Below are 20,428 nucleotides of genomic sequence, written 5' to 3'. Positions count from 1 at the left end.
ACTAGGGCCTGATCTATCACAGCCTATCATTGACAATAAAACTGTCTAGTAATTCTTCAGCACTCTCATAACTCCAAGTGTAACCCTTACATCAAAATAAAATCATAGGAGGCTATAATTTTTTTTTAAATTAATAAGAATTACTGAATGTTTCTTAAATTACAAAAATCACCATGACAATTTTTTTAAAGGCAAATTTACGTTCCCTGATATCAAAATGATTTGCTATTGGAGTAAGAAGTCATTTCAGGCTAAGGTTTAGAATCAGTTTTAAAATTGGTGGCATTCAAAATGACTCTGGAGGTGACAGACCTAAGAGATGAGAGGGAATGCCATACAGTCATGGTAGATTGAAATGAGTAAATAATCAGAAAAGTTCAAAATATGTCTTGGCGTAATGACTTGGCAGTTTGCCTAGAGTAGTTCATTCATCCACTTAGGAAATGATTATTAGGAGATATATTTGGAAAATATGTTTGGACCAAATTATGGAGAATCTTCACTGTCAACTTAAAGGTTTGGTATTTAATTGAAGTTTTTTAATAGAAGGGTGCCAGTACTAAGGGACTAAGTAGGAAGACTACTGTATAGATGATGTGGAAATTCTCAGAAAGGGAGTGGAAATACAGGGAATTTGAAGAAGAAACAATTTAAACCTAAAAAACGGAAAGCATTGGCATATATCACAGAATATAGAAACATGGTTTTGAAAATGGGCTAAGCCAACATTAAGCAACTATTCAGAAGTCACCTTTGCAATTGACCTCTTACAAATAATTTTGAAGAAACAGTAGATAACTCCATGTGTAGAGATCTGGGTACTCAGAGTCAAAGACATTCAGAAACCTGTTAGAAAGGAAACACTTCCTCAACTCTTCCCATCAAGAACGTCAAGATCAATATCAATTATTTCTCTCATCGTAAGTGGGAAGATTTCTTGAGCCCTCCTTCTAAACTAGAGTTTTGACTCCTATTCTGTGAGCTCTTAAACCTTTCTAAAAGTAAAGGCTATAAAATTTAAATTTAGAAGGGTACTTTAAAGACAACCCAGCAGTCTCCTTCTAGAAAATACACAACCACTTCAACTGGTTTCTTCACGTTATTCAATCAGTCACAAGTATTTTAGTCTTCTACTGTGTGAAAGAAAAAATGTACAGGGCTATGTTAGGAGGGATAGAAAATAAATATCTGATCTTTTGTGCACAGATTTATTTTATATATAAAGGATGATGACTTTTACCCTTCTTTAAACAAAAATCTAAAAGACAAAACTGATGTTTGATATGTTTGCTGTTTTTATCTCAACACAAAAGAACAGGCATTGACTGTTATCCCGTCCATTAACTTACCCAGTGTCTTGTTGGTGGTGAATTTTCTATTACTCATTGGGATTTTTAAAGCATATTCTAAGGTACAACTTGTGCCATTTACGTGAGTTAATTTTAAGATAACTTCAACTTTTATTCTTTGTTTTTCATTTTAAAGTTATAGCTTGAAACTTCATTAGTGTCATCCCTCTACAATTTAATGATTTTTAAAGTCATTATCAAGAAACACGAAAAACTCACAAGCCAGCTATTCTCTCATATGGTATAACTATTTTAACAAATAGTTCTATCATATTCAGGCCTTCATGTCACTGCAGCATTATCAATACAGCTGGTGGATTTATTTTAAAGTGTTCTTCCTTCTTCCAATGAGTGTTTTCACAGATGGAAGCACCCTTCCAAGATAAACTTCAATCTGTTGCATTTAAAAAATACTTGGGCTAAACTTCAATAAGTTTGCATGTGTGAGAAGGGTGAATTAACATTACTTGTATTTCTGGATTGAGCTATATAATGGTGAGTGTCATGATGTACACTAGTTGAATAGAAAATATCTCTAGTAGCACATACAAAAGTATATGCAAAAGGACATCTCTCTGGCACTCACCATCCCTCAATAAACAATCTATGTATCTTCACATATTTGGCAAAGGAGAGGTAGGGATATATCACGAACAGAATACACAAAAATCCCCGCCCTCACAGTACTCACATTCTTGTAGAGACAAGTGGAGATGGAAGAATAGATTTGGATGTTTTTATTCTGAAAATCCTCCCTTCATACCACATACACTAAATTTTACAACATTTTTACATGAGTAGACTTTAGAACTATGAATTTATTTTAGTCTCAATGCGTAAGGAAATAAAAAAATAATTATTGTAGAAAATAAAGTTTTTATCTGACCTTGAGAAGCTAAACTAGAAAACACACGTTCAAGTGTGCGCATGCACACACACACACACACACACACACAGGCTTCTGAGCCATATGCTCCTGGATTTGAATCATGCTTATACCATATGATTGGAGGAAAATGTAATTTCTCTCAGCCTCAGTTTCATCACCTAAGAAATACAGATCAAAATTCCTTCTTAATTAGTCATATTTATGTTAAATATTGTTTAAATACTTGACACAGATAAGATGCCTAGTACATTATGGAGCATAGGGCAGATTTAATGAATTTAAGTACCCACCCCTTCCCCTAGGCTTTTTCTCCCTAAAAAGGTTTTCTTAACATGTTAATTCTAAGAGTTTAACATTTTAACACTTATTAAAGAAAATTCATGTTAGGAAGTAGAAGACAGCAAAAAAGAGCAAAAAGTACAGAAAGAAAAATTATCATCAATCTACTAGGTCATAAAAAAGAAATGGCATGGAGGCATGTAAGTAGAGGCATAATAATTTATATACATTATAGAAATGTAAAAATGTCACTTTTGCTTCTCCAATTTTCTGCACCCTATCCACCTTTCTCTATTAAATTGACCTGAGAACATATAATACTACCCAACTTAGTTAAGATAACTTAGTGTGTATGTGCAAATGTACTCAATTCACTAATCATCCAGTATTTACGAACAACTACTCTGTGAGAGGTCTTTTGGTAAGCACTAGATACGCATGAAGAATCAGTATTTTTGCTCTAGATTGTTCCGGTTAAATGGAATACAATTATCATCTATACCAATATCCATCCTATTCATACCATATATCATTGTTCAAATAACATTTCCTTTAAAAAGCTTTATCAATTTTTCACCATTTTCCAACCAGAAGCATAATGCAGGTATGTCCGTCCTTTCTTTGCACTACACCTTTTCAACCACTGTATTTGTTAATATAAATTACAATAGTTGTATATTTTTCTGATGTGTCTTTTATTAATTTTTTAAAATTTCAGAAACCATGACTAATCTATAATCTTTGCCTCTAAGCAAGTAGTAGAATATTAGAAACTCAATTAATTAGCATTTCTCTTTTAATATCAAAAATAAACATTTAGGCAAAATTCAAAAAGTGTAAAGTACTTCACAGTTTTGAATGATCATTTTAAAGTAAATAATGTGAATATCTGTTGTGAAAACTAACAAGCCCACTTTATCCAGAGAAAATAATAAAATGTGCAATAGATTTTATAAGAAATTTACAAAGGTATAATTTTATTCATTCTTAGAGAGAGATTAAGAAGCACAGAAATAAACAATAGAACATAAGATTATTTCATTTAGTGTATGCTAGAGTTCGCATATAGTAATTTACCATAAGTCATGATATAATTTCTTCAAGGAGATAGGATGCCTTTCTACATCTAAAGTGCAATGCAAATATAGAAACACATATGTTAGAGTCATGATCATAATGTTAGAATGATCATTAAAGCTAAGAAAAAAAATGTAGCAGTAGAAATCTACAAGTATCATTTATAAATATTACATAACTTGAAAGCAAATAGAAATATTTTAATTTGAGAAATTATTGAAGGTGAAGTAAAATTAACATTGATAGAAACCTCTATTTATAAACTACATAAAAATGCTAAAAGATGTTTCTCTAATTTTATATTATAAATTTTATTTTTTACTGAGATTATTTTTCCTTACAACCCAACTAAACTGTACATCTTTTTAAAAGTAACCAGAATTCTGGCTTAAATTTGATTCTTTATACTTAAACAAAAATATACACACATTCTATACTAAAAGGGCATTTGATGTCTAAAAGTTTGAACTAGAAATTTAGGAACTGGTTGTATTCTTGCACTTCATATGTCCCTCTCTTCTGAAAGACTTTACACTAAAAACAAAGCTATATCACATGAGCTGCCTACTCAGCAAATAATTGAGAATTGTGTCATCTCGGATATAAGTTAAATATACTGGTTACTAATATTTGGCTACAAAAAGAAAATCTGTGGAGGTTTTGTTGTTGTTTCTTTGTTCATTAAAAATCTTTTGTTATTGAAAAGGGCAAAAAAGTACAAGTCAATCAAGTTTTTAGCCAAGTTTTAAAAATAAATTTATATTTTCAATAACAAATATATATAATAGTTAAAAAAAAAAAAAAAACCTGAAGGTAAGAAAGAGCTCACATAATCTCACTCCAAATCATCTTACCCCAAACAAGATTTAAAACAACAAACTCAGTGACTGTTGTTGAACATCATATATATGATAATAACTTGACAGAATTAGAACTAGACTATAATTTAACACTCCTATTTTCTTCTATTCAAGCAAAATAAAGTCAGACTATTTTATGAAGGTTTGCTCTTCACTGACAGAAATGAGAGATTTCTTAACTGACAGGGTGTTTTGGTGTCTAGCATAGTGTGTTATTATATATGGCTCATAAAACCAGCTGTCAGTTACAATCTGTACAGTGGGTACAAATAGATTTATCAGAAAAGTCTCCTTTCCAAGTGCATTAATTTAAACGCAAACTACTTTCAAAATTATAATTAGCCTTGATTATAATAATTTACTTAAAAATCTTCAACTTATCAAAGTAGTTGTCTAAAAATGAAACCCAAATTTCTTTAAGATGACGTCTACTGTGTTATACATTTTGCCCACTCTTCAATATATTAATACTACTTATAAAACTCTGTCAGGATAGCAAATGTGTTACTTATTTAGCTCTTTATATTTTAATGCTGACTTATAAATATACATACTTCATTCATATAAATAGTGTAGTGTGATGCAAACAAAAGCACACTCAACAAGAAAATGCACACTCAGGAAAATCCAGTTACATTATCAAGTGGTTCTGTGATCTGGGATAAATCATTTAACCTTGCTGGATTTCAAATTTCTTCTCCATATAATGGGATGGTTAGTTAGATTAAAATTCCATTTGTCTAGATTCTGTTACACTGAATTTTACTTATTAATAATGACAAATATTCTAAGTAGTATCTCATGTGTTTATATAGATGTTTCTTTGTCTTGATTATACTAAAGAAAAAAGCCGTAATTTCAGTTTAATTTACATATACATATATAGAATATAAATCATTGTTCTGTTTAAAAAAATTAATTTTTAAAATATATTTACAATAGCATATGTTTAAATGTTTCCAAACATACACACAACCACAAACAGTGTGGCTTTACCTGTCTCATATAAAATTGGTTTCATATGTACAATGAATATCTCTTCTCATTTAGTTGTATTACTTTTAGATTTTATATTGCTTATATTTTGTAATGGATTGACTAATAATGCTTTGTGTTATAGGTTTTCAGAACTAAATATTAATCTTTTGAAGCAAATACGAAGAAAAGTAGTTAATGTTACATGTGTTGGCTGTGATTAAAAGTAAAAATGTAACCTTTTAAAGGCCCAAAGACATATATTATAAAACAGAAACAGGACAGACTTTGCATAAGCATTAATGATTCAATAGACAATTTAACATCCATCTATCTTTTCCAGTACAATGCATTAGAAAAGAGGGGACATTTTGACAATATTATAGTCCTTTGTCTTTATCACTAGTAAATTTAGCATTCTACCATTTGCTAGACTCAAAACTGAGACGCTATATATTACAGGCTGAATTCCAGAAAATTTAATGTTATACCAACTGATAAATGAATGAGGTAAGATAAGCATACATTTGCATTAATAAATTTAAATTAATATATTAGAGTCCAAACACAGTGTTCAATAATTATTTTATAGAGCATCTTTCCATTTCATAAAACTAATTTTGCATGTTGAGAAAAGTTAGGATATTCTGAAAATATATATACTATCAGGGGAATAAATATAGAATTAAGTATATGATAGATGTGGCATTTCAGAATAGTGGGAAATGTATTATTCAACAGATTTGAACTATTCGTTACTTAGAAAAAAAAAAGGCTGAATCTTTCTCTCATCCTTTATACCAAAATAAAAACTCAGAATAAGGCCTGCACATGTTACTCTGTAACCCCTTAGCTTTATTTTATTTTACTATTGAATTTTAATTTATTACTTTTATTAAAATTATACATTCTGGGACCTCTCTGGTGGTACAGTGGTAAAGAATCTGCCTCCCAATGCAGGGGATGCAGGTTCCATCCCTGGTCAGGAAGCTAAGATCCCACATGCTGCAGGGCAACTAAGCCCACGTGCCACAAACTACAGAGTCCACGCTCTCTGGAGCCTGAGCCACAACTACAGAGAGAAATCCCATATGCCACAACTAGAGAGAAGTCCATGTGCTGCAACGAAAGATCCTGCATGCTGCAACTAAGACCCAACACAGCCAAAAAATAAATAAATAAAATAAATAAATATTTTTAAAAATATACATGCTCATTGTAGAAGTAAAATAATAAGGACATTTATAAGAAAAATGTTAATAACCTCTTTACCCTGCCCTCAACCTCAATCAACTGAGGAATATAAAGTTTAAGTTATTTCCTTCTATGCCACTTTTAGCTTATATATAAATTAGAATTTTTTTCTAAAGATAGTGTTATGTTATTCATATTAATATGCAACTTACTTTTTTCATTTAATAGGGATATCTCTCTAGATCAACAAATATAATAATAATGCATAGCGTCATAACATTCCATAATATAAATATAATCTAATAGATTTATCAATTTTCCTAATGATGGATGGCACTATAATTGTCTCAAGTTTTTGCTACATCAAACAATGCTATGATTGGTATAATAAATACTATTGTACATATGCCATTAAATGGTCATACTTTTATTTCTCTAGGAAGAACAGATAGCAAGCAGTGCTAGTACAACAGTATACATATTTGAAATTTTCAAATACATTACTACTGTATGAGACTTCTTGCTTCCTTTCTGCTAAATAGCATAGGAGGTTATTTAACTTTTTAACTTTAAAAATATGATGAGAGGGCTTCGCTGGTGGAGCAGTGGTTGAGAGTCCGCCTGCCAATGCAGGGGACACAGGTTTCTGCCCCAGTCCGGGAAGATCCCACATGCCACTGAGCGGCTAGGCCCATGAGCCATGGCCGCTGAGCCTGTGCATCCAGAGCCTGTGCTCCGCAACGGGAGAGGCCACAACAGTGAGAGGCCTGCATACCGCAAAAAATATATATATATATATGATGAGAGAAAACTGGTGTCCCACCCTTTGATTTACATCTTTCTGGCTAATATGGAAGTAGGACATCTCTAATATGGCCATTAATCATTTGCATGACCTCTTCTTTAATGTTTATAACTTTTGCCCATGCATACACAGGGTCAGGTTATTTTTTCTCATTTAAATTTTTAGGAACTCTGATTTAAGAGAAGTTACCACTTAGCCTAAACATGCAGAGCAAAAAAAATGTTCACTTGGTTTCAAGTTTGGTTAGATTTTATTTTAAAATACATTTTAAAATGTGTGTAGTAAAATTTTCTCTCACATATTTCACAGCTTCAAAATTATCCTTAAATCTTTTTCTTTTTATATTTAAAAATTTAGTCCACCTAAATTTTATCTTAGATGGCCTGATGAAGGGTTCTAAAAGTAAAGTAAAAATTTTATCAGAACCACTTTTCAAAGAACTCATCATTTTCCACTGAATTAAAATGTCCTCTTCATTATATATTATGTTCTCTTACTTACTTGGTTCTATTTACAGACTTTCATCAGTTCCAGAAATGTGCATTCCTATACCAACTCTCTATTATCTTGACTATAGTAGCTTTATAGTGAGTATCAATATCTGATGACAAATCTTTTTGTCTTTTTTTTCAACAGTTTCTTCCATATGTCTCCTCAATTACTATTCCAGTATTTACTAATAAAAATGTGGGTTTCAATCATTCTAGACTACCCACTAGATCTTAAATATTTATAGCACTTTTCCACATATATTGAGAAATAGTTAGCTACTATGACTCTTCTCATTTAAAAAGTTAAAATTATAGGTAAAATATGTTTTTTGCTTTTTTTTTTCAGCATGCGGGCCTCTCACTGTTGTGTCCTCTCCCATCGTGGAGCACAGGCTCTGGACATGCAGGCTCACGGGCCTAGCCGCTCCGCGGCATGTGGGATCTTCCCAGACCGGGGCACGAACCCGTGTCCCCTGAATCGGCAGGCGGACTCTCAACCACTGTGCCACCAGGGAAGCCCTAAAATATGTTTTAAAAAGTCACTGTGAACGCATCCATGAGCTTTCATGTCCAGGGACTGAAAATAACAAGGCAGTAAGCAGAGAAATAAGTGGAACCATCTTAAAGGCATTCGTCAAACCAGGTGAAAAAGGCTTTCGTTTTCAGGGCCTTTGAGAATATAGCAAATATAAATTCCTTCTAAAGAAATATGTCTTCATTGCTGTCCTCAAAGAACTTCCACAGATAAAGCCTCAAAGAAAATGAGCAACCAGAGTTAAAAAATAATAATAAAAAAATTAAAATTAAAAAAATATATTAAACATACAGGGAAACAAAACACTATGAGTGGAGCCAGTAGACATCACAGACAATATAATCAGGCTCACAAATACTTTAGATAGTGGAATTCTCAGAGTACAAAAATAAGTAATTTTATCTGTTTTAAAAAATTAAAGATAGGCTTGAAAAATAAATAAAAAGCTACCAGATTTTTTTTAATGTAAAAAAAAAGGACTCATAGAAATGAAAGATAAAATTGTAACTACAAACTCAGTGGAGCATTTTAACAACATGTTTGAAATTGGTAAAGAAAGTGTTAGTAAACCTGAAAGTAGAATTGAAGAAAATGATCTAAGATGTAACCCCCAAAAAACAGAGATGAAAGTTTAAAAAATAAATTGAGTCATTGAGACTAAAGTAAGAATGTTTAACATATATCTAATGAGAGCTCCATAAAGCAAGGCAAAGACAATGAGAAATCCCTGCAAATGATGAAAGACATCAATCCACAGATTCAAGAATCACAAGGAAAACCAAGCAAAATAAATAAAACAAAATCCAGACTTACATAAATCACTGTAAAACTGTTGAACACTAAAGATAAAAAGATCTTTAAATCAACTCCCCTCCAAAGACATTATGACTCTCAAATGAGCAATAACTAGGCTGCTGGTGACTTTCCAATAGCACCAATGCATGACCAAAGACACTAAAATGATATTGTCTGAGAGATGAAAAAAAATAATAACTGCCAACCCAGAATTTTATACATAGTCAAACTATTTTTCAAGAGTTACAAAATGTATAAACAGTTTCAGAAACAAAAAGAGTTGGTCAACACCATACCCTTACTGAATAAAGATTTAAAGTATTTATTCTAAGCAAAAGTAAACTGATTTCCCATGGAAATCTCAACATGGAAAAAAAAACTGAAGAAAATAGGCAAAAATTTGAATAAAGCTAATCCAATACTGGCTAATGAAGCATTAACAATACTACTGATCAAGTTTTAAAAGGATAGAATTATTACATTATGAGATAGGGAGGGGCTAATTAGAATTACAGTACCTTAGTCTATGCCACAAGATCCACTCATATTAGGTCCCCAAATGGCACAGACTCAGAGTATTTAGCTTGTTATAAAATTTAGAATACAATCAGTCCTAGAAAAAAAAATACATCTTTCACATTACTCAAAAATTGGCATCTCAACTGTAAGGGAAACTGACGGACAAGTTCAGAACTACTTATTTAAACCAAATGGCAGATTTAACTCTGAAGGATAATGGCTTGTTAGTCCTCTTGGAGCATCACATAGAAATTTTAAAAGCTGTGTTCCCTTGAACATAATCTTATGGCAGGTAGGTAACTTTCTGTCAGTTTTCTTGGGATGGATAGAGGTGCTCACCCTATCATCTGGCAATAAAAGTGAAGGAACTAGCCTTGTGTACCAAAGAAAACCTGAAATCTCATCACTACATTTTGTTTTATTTATACAAAATATTCATATTTTTTAAATTACTGAGTAATAAATTATGGACTTCCTAATACTTTTTTTTCATCTGCTTACTTCTCTTTCATAATAGTGGGAGAAAGCCCAATTGGCTTAAATAGTAGGTTATGTATTGGGACATTAGTTTCTAGGCAATGGGGAGCCACTGAGCTTTTTGAACAAGGGTGTAATGTAATTAGAGTTACAATTTAAAAAAATTATTCTGAAAATGATCCACATGTTATTTGATAAGGGTATGAACCACTTAGCCATTGAAATTGAAAAGCAAACCCAAAAGGAGGATGGACTAAATCTATTGATTGCATTTGTGCTTTGTAACCTTTGTGCATGTGTGTGCATATGCACACACACACATATATCAAGACAACATATTTAAATAAAAATATTGTTATCAAGAATATTTATCAATAAATTCTGCTGGTTAAATTGTGTTGCTCCTCTGACTTCTTGTTACTTTCAATAGGAATCTACGATAAAAGAAGAGTCTTTTATTTTACATTGACTCATTTCGTCAGTTTTTTTTCTAATGTATATTATTAAATTTATCTAGATATAAAAGTCACAAAATCTAAGTACACAGATTATGTAAAGCATGCACATCTGTGGAAAAACCAAAGCTTTACAACTTAATATAAAATTTGGAAGAGAAAATAACTATTGTTTGAAATAAAGCATCATGAAATGAGAAACATTTTTTAAGTCATTTTTCACTAAATTTATAGATTGACCTTATGCATACTGTTTTTTCAAAAGAGAACTATTGGGCTTCCCTGGTGGAGCAGTGGTTGAGAGTCCGCCTGCCGATGCAGGGGACATGGGTTCGTGCCCCGTTCCGGGAAGATCCCACACGCTGCGAAGCAGCTAGGCCCGTGACCCATGGCCGCTGAGTCTGCATGTCCGGAGCCCGTGTTCCGCAACGGGAGAGGCCACAACAGTGAGAGGCCCGCGTACCGCAAAAAAAAAAAAAAAAAAAAAAAAGAAAACTATCAAAAAATATAACCTAGTATTCACAGTTTGATTAATCTGAAACTTGTACTCCCGACTGAGAGATACAATTGCAAACAACAGCCTGCACGAACGAAGGAGAGAAAAACTGACTGAGGAGGTACGATAGAATTGAGTGTACCTTTGGAAACTAGAGCTGTAATCCAGTTTGTAAGAAAGTAAAGCATGGAAGTACTGGCCTAAACTCCACTGAATCACAGAAACCTAACACAATACAACACAAGTGACATCCTTTTCTCAAAAAGGCACAAGGTTCATTGAGTTGGGTGATTCAATTACCCTCTCAACCTGGAAAGAACTCCCCTCCTGATTTGAAGTCCACTGGCAAAGCAATGTGGGACAGCCTACATTGTACACAGCTGGTAAATAGCTAAAAAGCTGCAGGCTTTAAAGTACAAGTATCTCCGACCTTTCATGATTGGAGCAATGATTCTTCAACAAAATACTACTTACAACAGAGTTCCTTAAAAGTCTGCAAAAGATTACATTTTCAATTAAATACCTCCAAATATCTTCTCTTCATACGGAAATCTGTTTAAATAAATACCAAAGTGCAATGCTTCATCAGGTAGTAAAGAATTAATGAAACAACATTTTTCCTAAAATAGAAATGATTCTAACCTTGTTTAGACACTTTATAAACTTTTCAAAGAATATCGTTATTCGCATTTTGTCTTTTTTTAATAAACTTTTGTAGACCTTAAATGAATGTGCTATACACTAATTAGAATCACAAAATCAATCAAGACAGTGTGGTACTGGCACAAAAACAGAAAGATAGATCAATGGAACAGGATAGAAAGCCCAGAGATAAACCCACACACATATGGTCAACTTATCTTTGATAAAGGAGGCAGGAATGTACAGTGGAGAAAGGACAGCCTCTTCAATAAGTGGTGCTGGGAAAACTGGACAGGGACATGTAACAGTATGAGATTAGGTCATTCCCTAACACCATGCACAAAAATAAGCTCGGGCTTCCCTGGTGGCGCAGTGGTTGAGAGTCCGCCTGCCGATGCAGGGGACACGGGTTCGTGCCCCTATCCCGGAAGATCCCACATGCCGCGCAGCGGCTGGGCCCGCGAGCCATGGCCGCGGAGCCTGTGTGTCCGGAGCCTGTGCTCCGCAACGGGAGAGGCCACAGCAGTGAGAGGCCCGCGTACAGCAAAAAAAAATAAAATAAAATAAGCTCAAAATGGATTAAAGACCTAAATGTAAGGCCAGAAACTATCAAACTCTTAGAGGAAAACATAGGCAGAACACTCTATGACATAAATCACAGCAAGATCCTTTTGGACCCACCTCCTAGAGAAATGGAAATAAAAACAAAGATAAACACATGGGACCTAATGAATCTTCAAAGCTTTTGCACAGCAAAGGAAACCATAAACAAGACCAAAAGACAACCCTCAGAATGGGAGAAAATATTTGCAAATGAAGCAACTGACAAAGGATTAATCTCCAAAATTTATAAGCAGCTCATGCAGCTCAATAGCAAAAAAACAAACAACCCAATCCAAAAATGGGCAGAAGACTTAAATAGGCATTTCTCCAAAGAAGATATACAGACTGCCAACAAACACATGAAAGAATGCTCAACATCATTAATCATTAGAGAAATGCAAATCAAAACTACAATGAGATATCATCTCACACCAGTCAGAATGGCCATCATCAAGAAATCTAGAAACAATAAATGCTTGAGAGGGTGTGGAGAAAAGGGAACACTCTTGCACTGCTGGTGGGAATGTGAATTGGTACAGCCACTATGGAGAACAGTCTGGAGGTTCCTTAAAAAACTAAAAATAGAACTACCATATGACCCAGCAATCCCACTACTAGGCATATACCCTGAGAAAACCATAATTCAAAAAGAGACATGTACCAAAATGTTCACTGCAGCTCTATTCACAATAGCCCGGAGATGGAAACAACCCAAGTGTCCATCATCGGATGAATGGATAAAGAAGATGTGGCACATATATACAATGGAATATTACTCAGCCATAAAAACAAACGAAACTGAGCTATTTGTAATGAGATGGATAGACCTAGAGTCTGTCATACAGAGTGAAGTAAGTCAGAAAGAGAAAGACAAATACCGTATGCTAACACATATATATGGAATTTAAGAAAAAAAAATGTCATGAAGAACTTAGGGGTAAAACAGGAATAGAGACACAGACCTACTGGGGGTGGGCTTGGGGATATGGGGGGGGCTGTGACGGGGCGGGGGAGAGGCATGGACGTGTATACACTGCCGGCCGTGGGGTGGATGGTTGGTGGGGGGTGGCCGCGTGGCGCGGGGGGATCGGCTCGGTGCTTTGTGGCCGCCTGGAGGGGTGGGGTGGGGAAGGTGGGAGGGAGGGAGACGCAGGAGGGAGGGGATGTGGTAACAGATGTATATGTATGACTGACTCACTTTGTTGTAAAGCAGAGACTAATAAAAAAAAAAAAGAAAGAAAAAAAAGAATCACAAAATCACTACTGAATTATAGAATATCTAAGGAAAATTTAGCTAGCATGGATCATAATTCTAGTATCTCCTCAAGCATGAAGCCAAGAATACTACTACCTTAGATATAATTTTAGCCAAAACACTTTCTACTTCAAATTTTGGACATTTTGTTTTACTCCTTTTCTCATGAGGTTATTATTAAATAAATGAGATTTCATGCACACATTTCACATAAATTATTCATTCTCACATACAAGACAGAGATCCTGTGACGATAAATGTTTGGGATACTACAAAGTTAGTATCTCTTTTCAGATTTCATCTCATTTACAACACAAACATAAATCATTGATGATTTCCTACTATCTACAGAATTAAGTCTCAAATATTGAGCATAGAATTAAACTATTTTCATGACCTAATCCCAACCTAATTGTCTGGTCTCTTTCCCATCACTCTTCTTCATGTAATCTAGGCTTCATTTTAGCTACACTGAATTTATTATATTTCTCCAAATATGCCACGTATATACCCATATTCTTGCTTTTTCATATTCTGAATACTCTTCCTGAACTGCATGGATTGCAGCACTAACCATATTGAATTATGGCTAGGTTTATGTGTTGCGTCATTTTTTAATGTATCTGGCTTTGCTTATAGATTATGAATTTCCAAAAGGCAAGATCATAGCAGAGATCCTTTCTTACCGAGTACCTGTCACTGTGTTTGGTAGATAGTAGGTGTTCAATGAATAATACCAGCTACAAAAAAAGTAATCACTTGTATAGTATTTACCATATTGAATGAATAGGGAAGTTAATCATTCCACATCAACAAAATATTTGTTGAATAATTACCATATTAGAGATTTTTTTCACATACAAATATCATTTAGTTTATACCATAATCCTGTAAGACAGATGCTACCTTTCTTTCATAAATGAAGATAAAGAAATAAGTAATTTTCCCTGGGTTCACAAGCATTCAATCTAAAAATTCAACCTGGACTTCAAATCCTAAAAAAACTGACCATGTAGACTAATACCATGTCCTATACCTAAGTAATAACCTCTAATTCTTTTGAAATCCTAAAGCTATATAAATTTATAATTTTTCTCCTACAATATTTTTTAAATCATTGACATATTGAGAAATGATCTTTATATATTAAAAGGTACCTGGTAGTTGAAGGGGCACTTTACTGGATTTTTGCAGCATTTTAGAACATAAGTGTTAAACCCTGTGAAAGGAGGGATTTGCTACATCTTTACGGGAAGATTCCTTCTGCTTTTGCTCAGTTAAAAGATAAGATACTTGGCTAAGAGCTTGTAATCTTCCTTTCACAAACAAAAGATACTATTAATTAATTATTCAATCAATAAACCATTCTCTTAGTGAATAAAAATTAGGCTTAGCCTTACATTGATTTAAAAAAAAACAAAAACTAAAAGATCAAAATTCCTTTTTTTTCTACTCATGCCCATAAAAGTCTGTTTTATACTTTTACATTGTTGGGGGGGGTTTGGTTACAACTCTATCAGTCTCTATGAATTATTCCAAATCTTAAACAAATTCCCTTGATTTGTTTCAATGTGCTAGAGTTAATACCAAAGCACATTTTAAAACAAAGATACGGGCTTCCGTGGTGGTGCAGTGGTTGAGAGTCCGCCTGCCGATGCAGGGGGACACGGGTTTGTGGCCCGGTCCGGGAAGATCCCACATGCTGCGGAGCGGCTAGGCCCGTGAGCCATGGCCGCTGAGCCTGCGCGTCCGGAGCCTGTGCTCCGCAGTGGGAGAGGCCACAACAGTGAGAGGCCCGCGTACCGCAAAAAAAAAAAAAAAAAAAAAAGATACCTCACAAATTTGAATGTGTTTTGATAATCAATGACAGTTCCTATCTATAAGCATTTAGCAAGTCTAAGCTAGAATAAATCTAGCTTAGAGTAAATGCTTTGTATTAAAAAATGACTAATTTCAACACGAACTAATTTTTAAGACAATAAACAGTGAATATGCATTTCACAATAATCATATAATAAACTGAGAGACTAATTAATAAAATGTGCCACATTTTCACAGGCCTATAGAAATCATATTTTTAATACTTTAACCTAATTTACTAAGACAAGCTTTATGCTTTAATCATGGTCATAATAGATAGAGAACAAGATCAAAGGCTGTTATTAATTTTCACTTGCAGAACTGAATCCAAATTTACCTTGTTTGAGATACTTGTGATGAACGATTTAATATCTAGATTAGTTGGACAGCTCTTCTGACAGGGGGCATCTGCACATTTCAGGCATCTAGGGAATAAAATAACTGAATGAAAGAAACTATAAAGTAAGTGAGATAATATTCTATATATTCTCTACCTTATACCCATTCAGAGTTAGTGTCTAGTAAGAACAAATAAAATTATACTATTTTTAGATACAAAAATTTTTTAAGCAATAAACATAGAGTACTTGTGTTTCACTTTTTGCACACCTCCTAAGGTGTATGAAATGGCACCACTGAGGCTAATAACTGCCCTTTCTCTTGGTGTTCCTCCTAGAGTTTAAGAAGGTCATACTTATTTAAGATACATCATTCATCCATCCATTTACTAAATCAGTCTTATTTGGATCCCTCACTACACTGATAATGCTTAGAGAATGGAGTCTTTTATGATAAAAGTTTTGTAGGCCTTTTACACCACAATCATTATACAAACACAAAAGTAAAGTCTCTCTTTTTACCACTTGTAAATTCCTTTCTTCCTCCATTCATCCCTCCCACTTTTCCACCCACCTCTCCTCCCAGCCTTCTTCTTGCCCTGCCATCATCCCTCCCTCCCTCCCTCCCTCCCTCCCTCCCTCCTCCAATTTTCTAATGTCTTTTAACCTACACATTATTCACATGGCAATTGGGCTTTGCAGTAGATGCCTCAATGCATAGACCAGATCTACCCCCTTTCAGATTGAAGCATTTATTCCTCCAGCTGCTGTGCCCTCACCTGAAGAGAACAGGCTGAACCAAGGTCATGCCTCCTTTCCAGCCACAGCCAGTTTCCAATCAATCACAGGTCAGCGAGGGGAGGTAGAGGCCCAGTCTCCTTGCCCCCACTTGGGGAACAGGTCTGCAGGGATCTACTGCAGCCTTTATTGTAGCTATGTCTGTCCAATCCTGATTCCTTCACTCTTGTACAGATGTGGATCTTCTAATAAACTTCCCACATACTAATCTCATATCAGAATCTGCCTTCTGCGGAAATGACCAGAAACATGTTCAAACTTCAGTGTTCCTAAGAACCACCTGGGAAGCTTGATAAATGTCATAATTTCCACAGAGAAGCCCCTCCTGAGTCTGAGTTATTGGCCTCGGAATCTGCATTTTGGAAAGATGATTCTGATAAACATGGTTGGAGGCACACAGTGAGAATCACAGTTCTATAATTACTACTTTAGGACTGAAACCACTGGTTAGAATGGTCTTTAATTTGTACATTCATATACGTATTTGTGTATTCATTCGATAAATATTTAATGAGCCCTTGTTACATGGCAGAACCTGGGATATGAGATTATAAAAGTGATGAACAAGACCACCATGGTCCTGCTCTCATGGAACTTAAAGTTTGGAGGAAGTTCAGACATATAAAAGGCACTTGTAGTGGTCAGTGTAGTCAATGTGAATTTGGGTAAAAACAGCATGCTAAGGGAGCATATATAAGAGGAACAGTAGTCCTGGAGGGAGAGAGTCAGGCAAAGCGTATTGGGAACAATAACACTTAAAGGGATGACTGAAGAATGAGTGGGCGTTAGGGAAGCAAAGGAGGGTGGGATTTGGAGTGCAGCGTTACTCAAGAAAATGACAAAGGATAAAAACAGTACGTGCCAAGGCCTGGAGAGAAAAAACATGAGAGGGTAGGTGAACTAATGGAATCTGGTGTGGCATAAAGTGAAAGTGGAAGTAGTGAAAAATTAAGCTGGTGATCTGAAATTTAACATAGACCATTGTCACATCTGTCAGAAGATGAGAATTCTCTGAGAATTTCATTGAGAATGAGTCCCATGTTGCTCAGTGACAAAGGTCACTAGCTGGCTCATTTTCTATCCACTTCCATGTGTAAAGATGTTGGTTCATTTCCTTCAAGAAAACAATACCGGTCTCCTTGTCATTCTTTTATGAGTCAGAGAGTCCTCTTCATTGTCTGAACCAATTTCTCAGTACCTAATTAATATCTTGTTTTTAAATCTGATCTCTTCTCTCTGGTTTGTGCCCTTAGCCTTCTCTCTAAATTAAATTTTACACAATGAGTACCGAAGGCTTTTCATAATCAATTGTCCTCTCTGAAATGCAGTCATTAAACCTCTCCCCTATCATTTCACTAAATGCCACTGTTAGATTCACATTTATAATTTAGTTGAATTCCTATCTTCTTATACTTACGTGTTTTTTTTTTTTTCCCTAAAACACTGTCACTGAGTTTAAAAAGAATTTCTTAGAAGTATGATCAGTAGGACAACAATCCAAAAAGAAAACAAAGCATGGTCTATTTGGTCCTTGATGTTGAAACAAGGTGATACTTATATGTGTTATCTTCACGTGGATAAATATGTTGTACATTAATAGTGGTTTGAAAGGATTTTTTATTATGTGGTAAAATAAAGTAGCTAAAATAAAAATAGCTATAAAATAATATGCAATCTTAAATGTCTTCTGATTTGTAAAAAAGTCATTTTGACAATTTTTTAAATATCTGCCACTCCATAAGAATAAAGCAACAAAAATACTTGTTATGATAGATAAAGATATAGATAAATAGATAGAGGATTCTGGTTATCCCTAATGAAGTCACAAGTTTTCGGCTTTTCTTTTTTCTAACACCCAACTTGAATAATAAGGCAATTAAAAAATAAAGTTATAATGTCAGCAGGTATGAATGAGCCAAATTAATTCAAAGTGTATTTTTCTGTTCTTCCAGAGAAATCTTATATTCAACATAAAGAGATTCACTTAACAGCACTGACAACACAAGGAGTTTTAGTTGTGGTTATTAAGCCTCTTTACCAAATAATTCTCCTTTTAGTATTGAGCTAGTTCACAAATAACAGCTGTTGGAAATGTCAAATGTTAATGAGGCAGGGCAATGGAAACCTGAATTGTAGCATTCTTTTTTTCTTTGGTGCCATGAATATGCCAGAATGGGCAGACTCTGATAATAATACCATCTTGCAATTCTCTAAGCGCTCTGCAGACTAAAGTGCATCAGGCTGCCATTAATCCCACTTATCACTCTGACAGCTCAGTAATTACACTACTGCTATAGCCAGGTAGTCCTAATAAAATATCAACCACTGCAGTGGAATGCATACTGGGGAGATGTTTTATTAAACTTGGGGGGGATTGATCATCAAGTGACATTAGTGTTGACCTATTTTTCTATTTGACAATAAATTATCCTTTGACCATGCTGTAATAGATATTACAGAGTGCATTTACTGTACCAAATCAGAAAGGTACTGCATTACAAAGATGTAGGCAAATGGTGTAAATAAAATAGCAGAAATGCATGTCAGAATGTATTACCTAAATTGCTTTAAATGATTGATACCATGAAAAATCACAGACACAGTACTTAGGGGAATATGTCAACAATTATTGTAAACCACAGTCCTACATAAATTTTTCATTAGAAGTAACATTTAAATTACACTTGTTTTTATCCTCAGTCATTTAATTCCCCTTTTATGTTTCAAAGTTACTCTTTTATAGTGCAGTTTATTTTTAAGTGCATTGTAAGGGGCAAAACTTAATTCAGATAAACATTTATGTAATATTTTAATTCCCAAATAATTACATTTATACTGAGTATGCTAAATTATTTTTAAAGCAATAAAAAGTCTTAGACTTTTTACCAATGATGAACTTTTTTTCATTTTTATATTTAATAGAGAGGATAACTACAGATTTCATTAAAAGCAAAATATAAAATCTTTAATAATGTTAATCCTTCATGATCCAACATCACCATAAAAATGTATGAAAACTTTAGTATCGCTACTTAAAGGACAAAACTATTAAAGATATATTGATCCAGGAACTTTCTCTAGGGAAAGAGAGCTATGATTCCTCTCCCCAAATATCAATGAGGCTGGACAGTTTTGCGGTACGCGGGCCTCTCACTGTTGTGGCCTCTCCCGTTGCGGAGCACAGGCTCCGGATGCGCAGGCTCAGCGGCCATGGCTCACGGGCCCAGCCGCTCTGCGGCATGTGGGATCTTCCCAGACCGGGACACGAACCCGTGTCCCCCTCATCGGCAGGCGGACTCTCAACCACTGCGCCACCAGGGAAGCCCGGAGGCTGGACAGTTTTACTCCACAGTATGACACCAAAAAACATTATAGTGAGCAATGAACTAAAGCATTTCATTCTTCACACATCTGAGAACAGATGCCTGCTTCTTTTATTGTTAAGCATACATAGCAGTTGGAATAGTAACATATGCTTGTTGAAGAATTTTCTAATCCATGAGTTTAAATAATAATTTCTTTCTCAGCTTAAAAAAATCACACAAATCTGTCTGAAAGACTTGAAGACTCACATTGCATTGTCTTTGTGTTTTCTGCTAGACTTTGGTTCAATCAAGTCAGCACTGTTTCATCAGGTTATGTATAATCTATGTTAGCTTATATAATCAAACTGGGCAAGTCAGTATTTACATTAAAAAATTTAAATATTTTCTTAATATTCATGCTGTATTTCCTC

The 20,428-nt window shown here is 34.4% G+C and overlaps 1 protein-coding gene across 3 annotated transcripts in view; it reads right to left on the bottom strand.

The window, feature by feature from the left end:
* DPYD (dihydropyrimidine dehydrogenase) overlaps positions 1-20,428 on the bottom strand; it is an 811,527-nt gene that overhangs the window by 600,249 nt on the left and 190,850 nt on the right. Inside the window, exons 1-2 of one of the 3 annotated variants that reach the window (XM_081225180.1) lie at positions 16,674-17,684; positions 15,894-15,981 (exon numbers count right to left, since the gene is read on the bottom strand). The exons of 1 other annotated variant lie outside the window; for it this stretch is intronic. In XM_081225180.1, the coding sequence (XP_081081306.1) occupies positions 15,894-15,981; positions 16,674-16,702 (117 nt within the window). In that variant the 5' untranslated portion in view covers positions 16,703-17,684. Of the gene's footprint in view, positions 1-15,893; positions 15,982-16,673; positions 17,685-20,428 lie in introns of those variants that run through there. One more of the 3 variants, XM_081225179.1, reaches the window with a different exon arrangement.

This window comes from Mesoplodon bidens, assembly GCF_964165515.1.
Source record: "Mesoplodon bidens genome assembly, chromosome: 2".
Taxonomy (NCBI): Eukaryota; Metazoa; Chordata; class Mammalia; order Artiodactyla; family Ziphiidae; genus Mesoplodon; species Mesoplodon bidens.
Note: the sequence above shows the minus strand (reverse complement) of the source record. Positions and strands in the feature narration are given on the sequence as shown.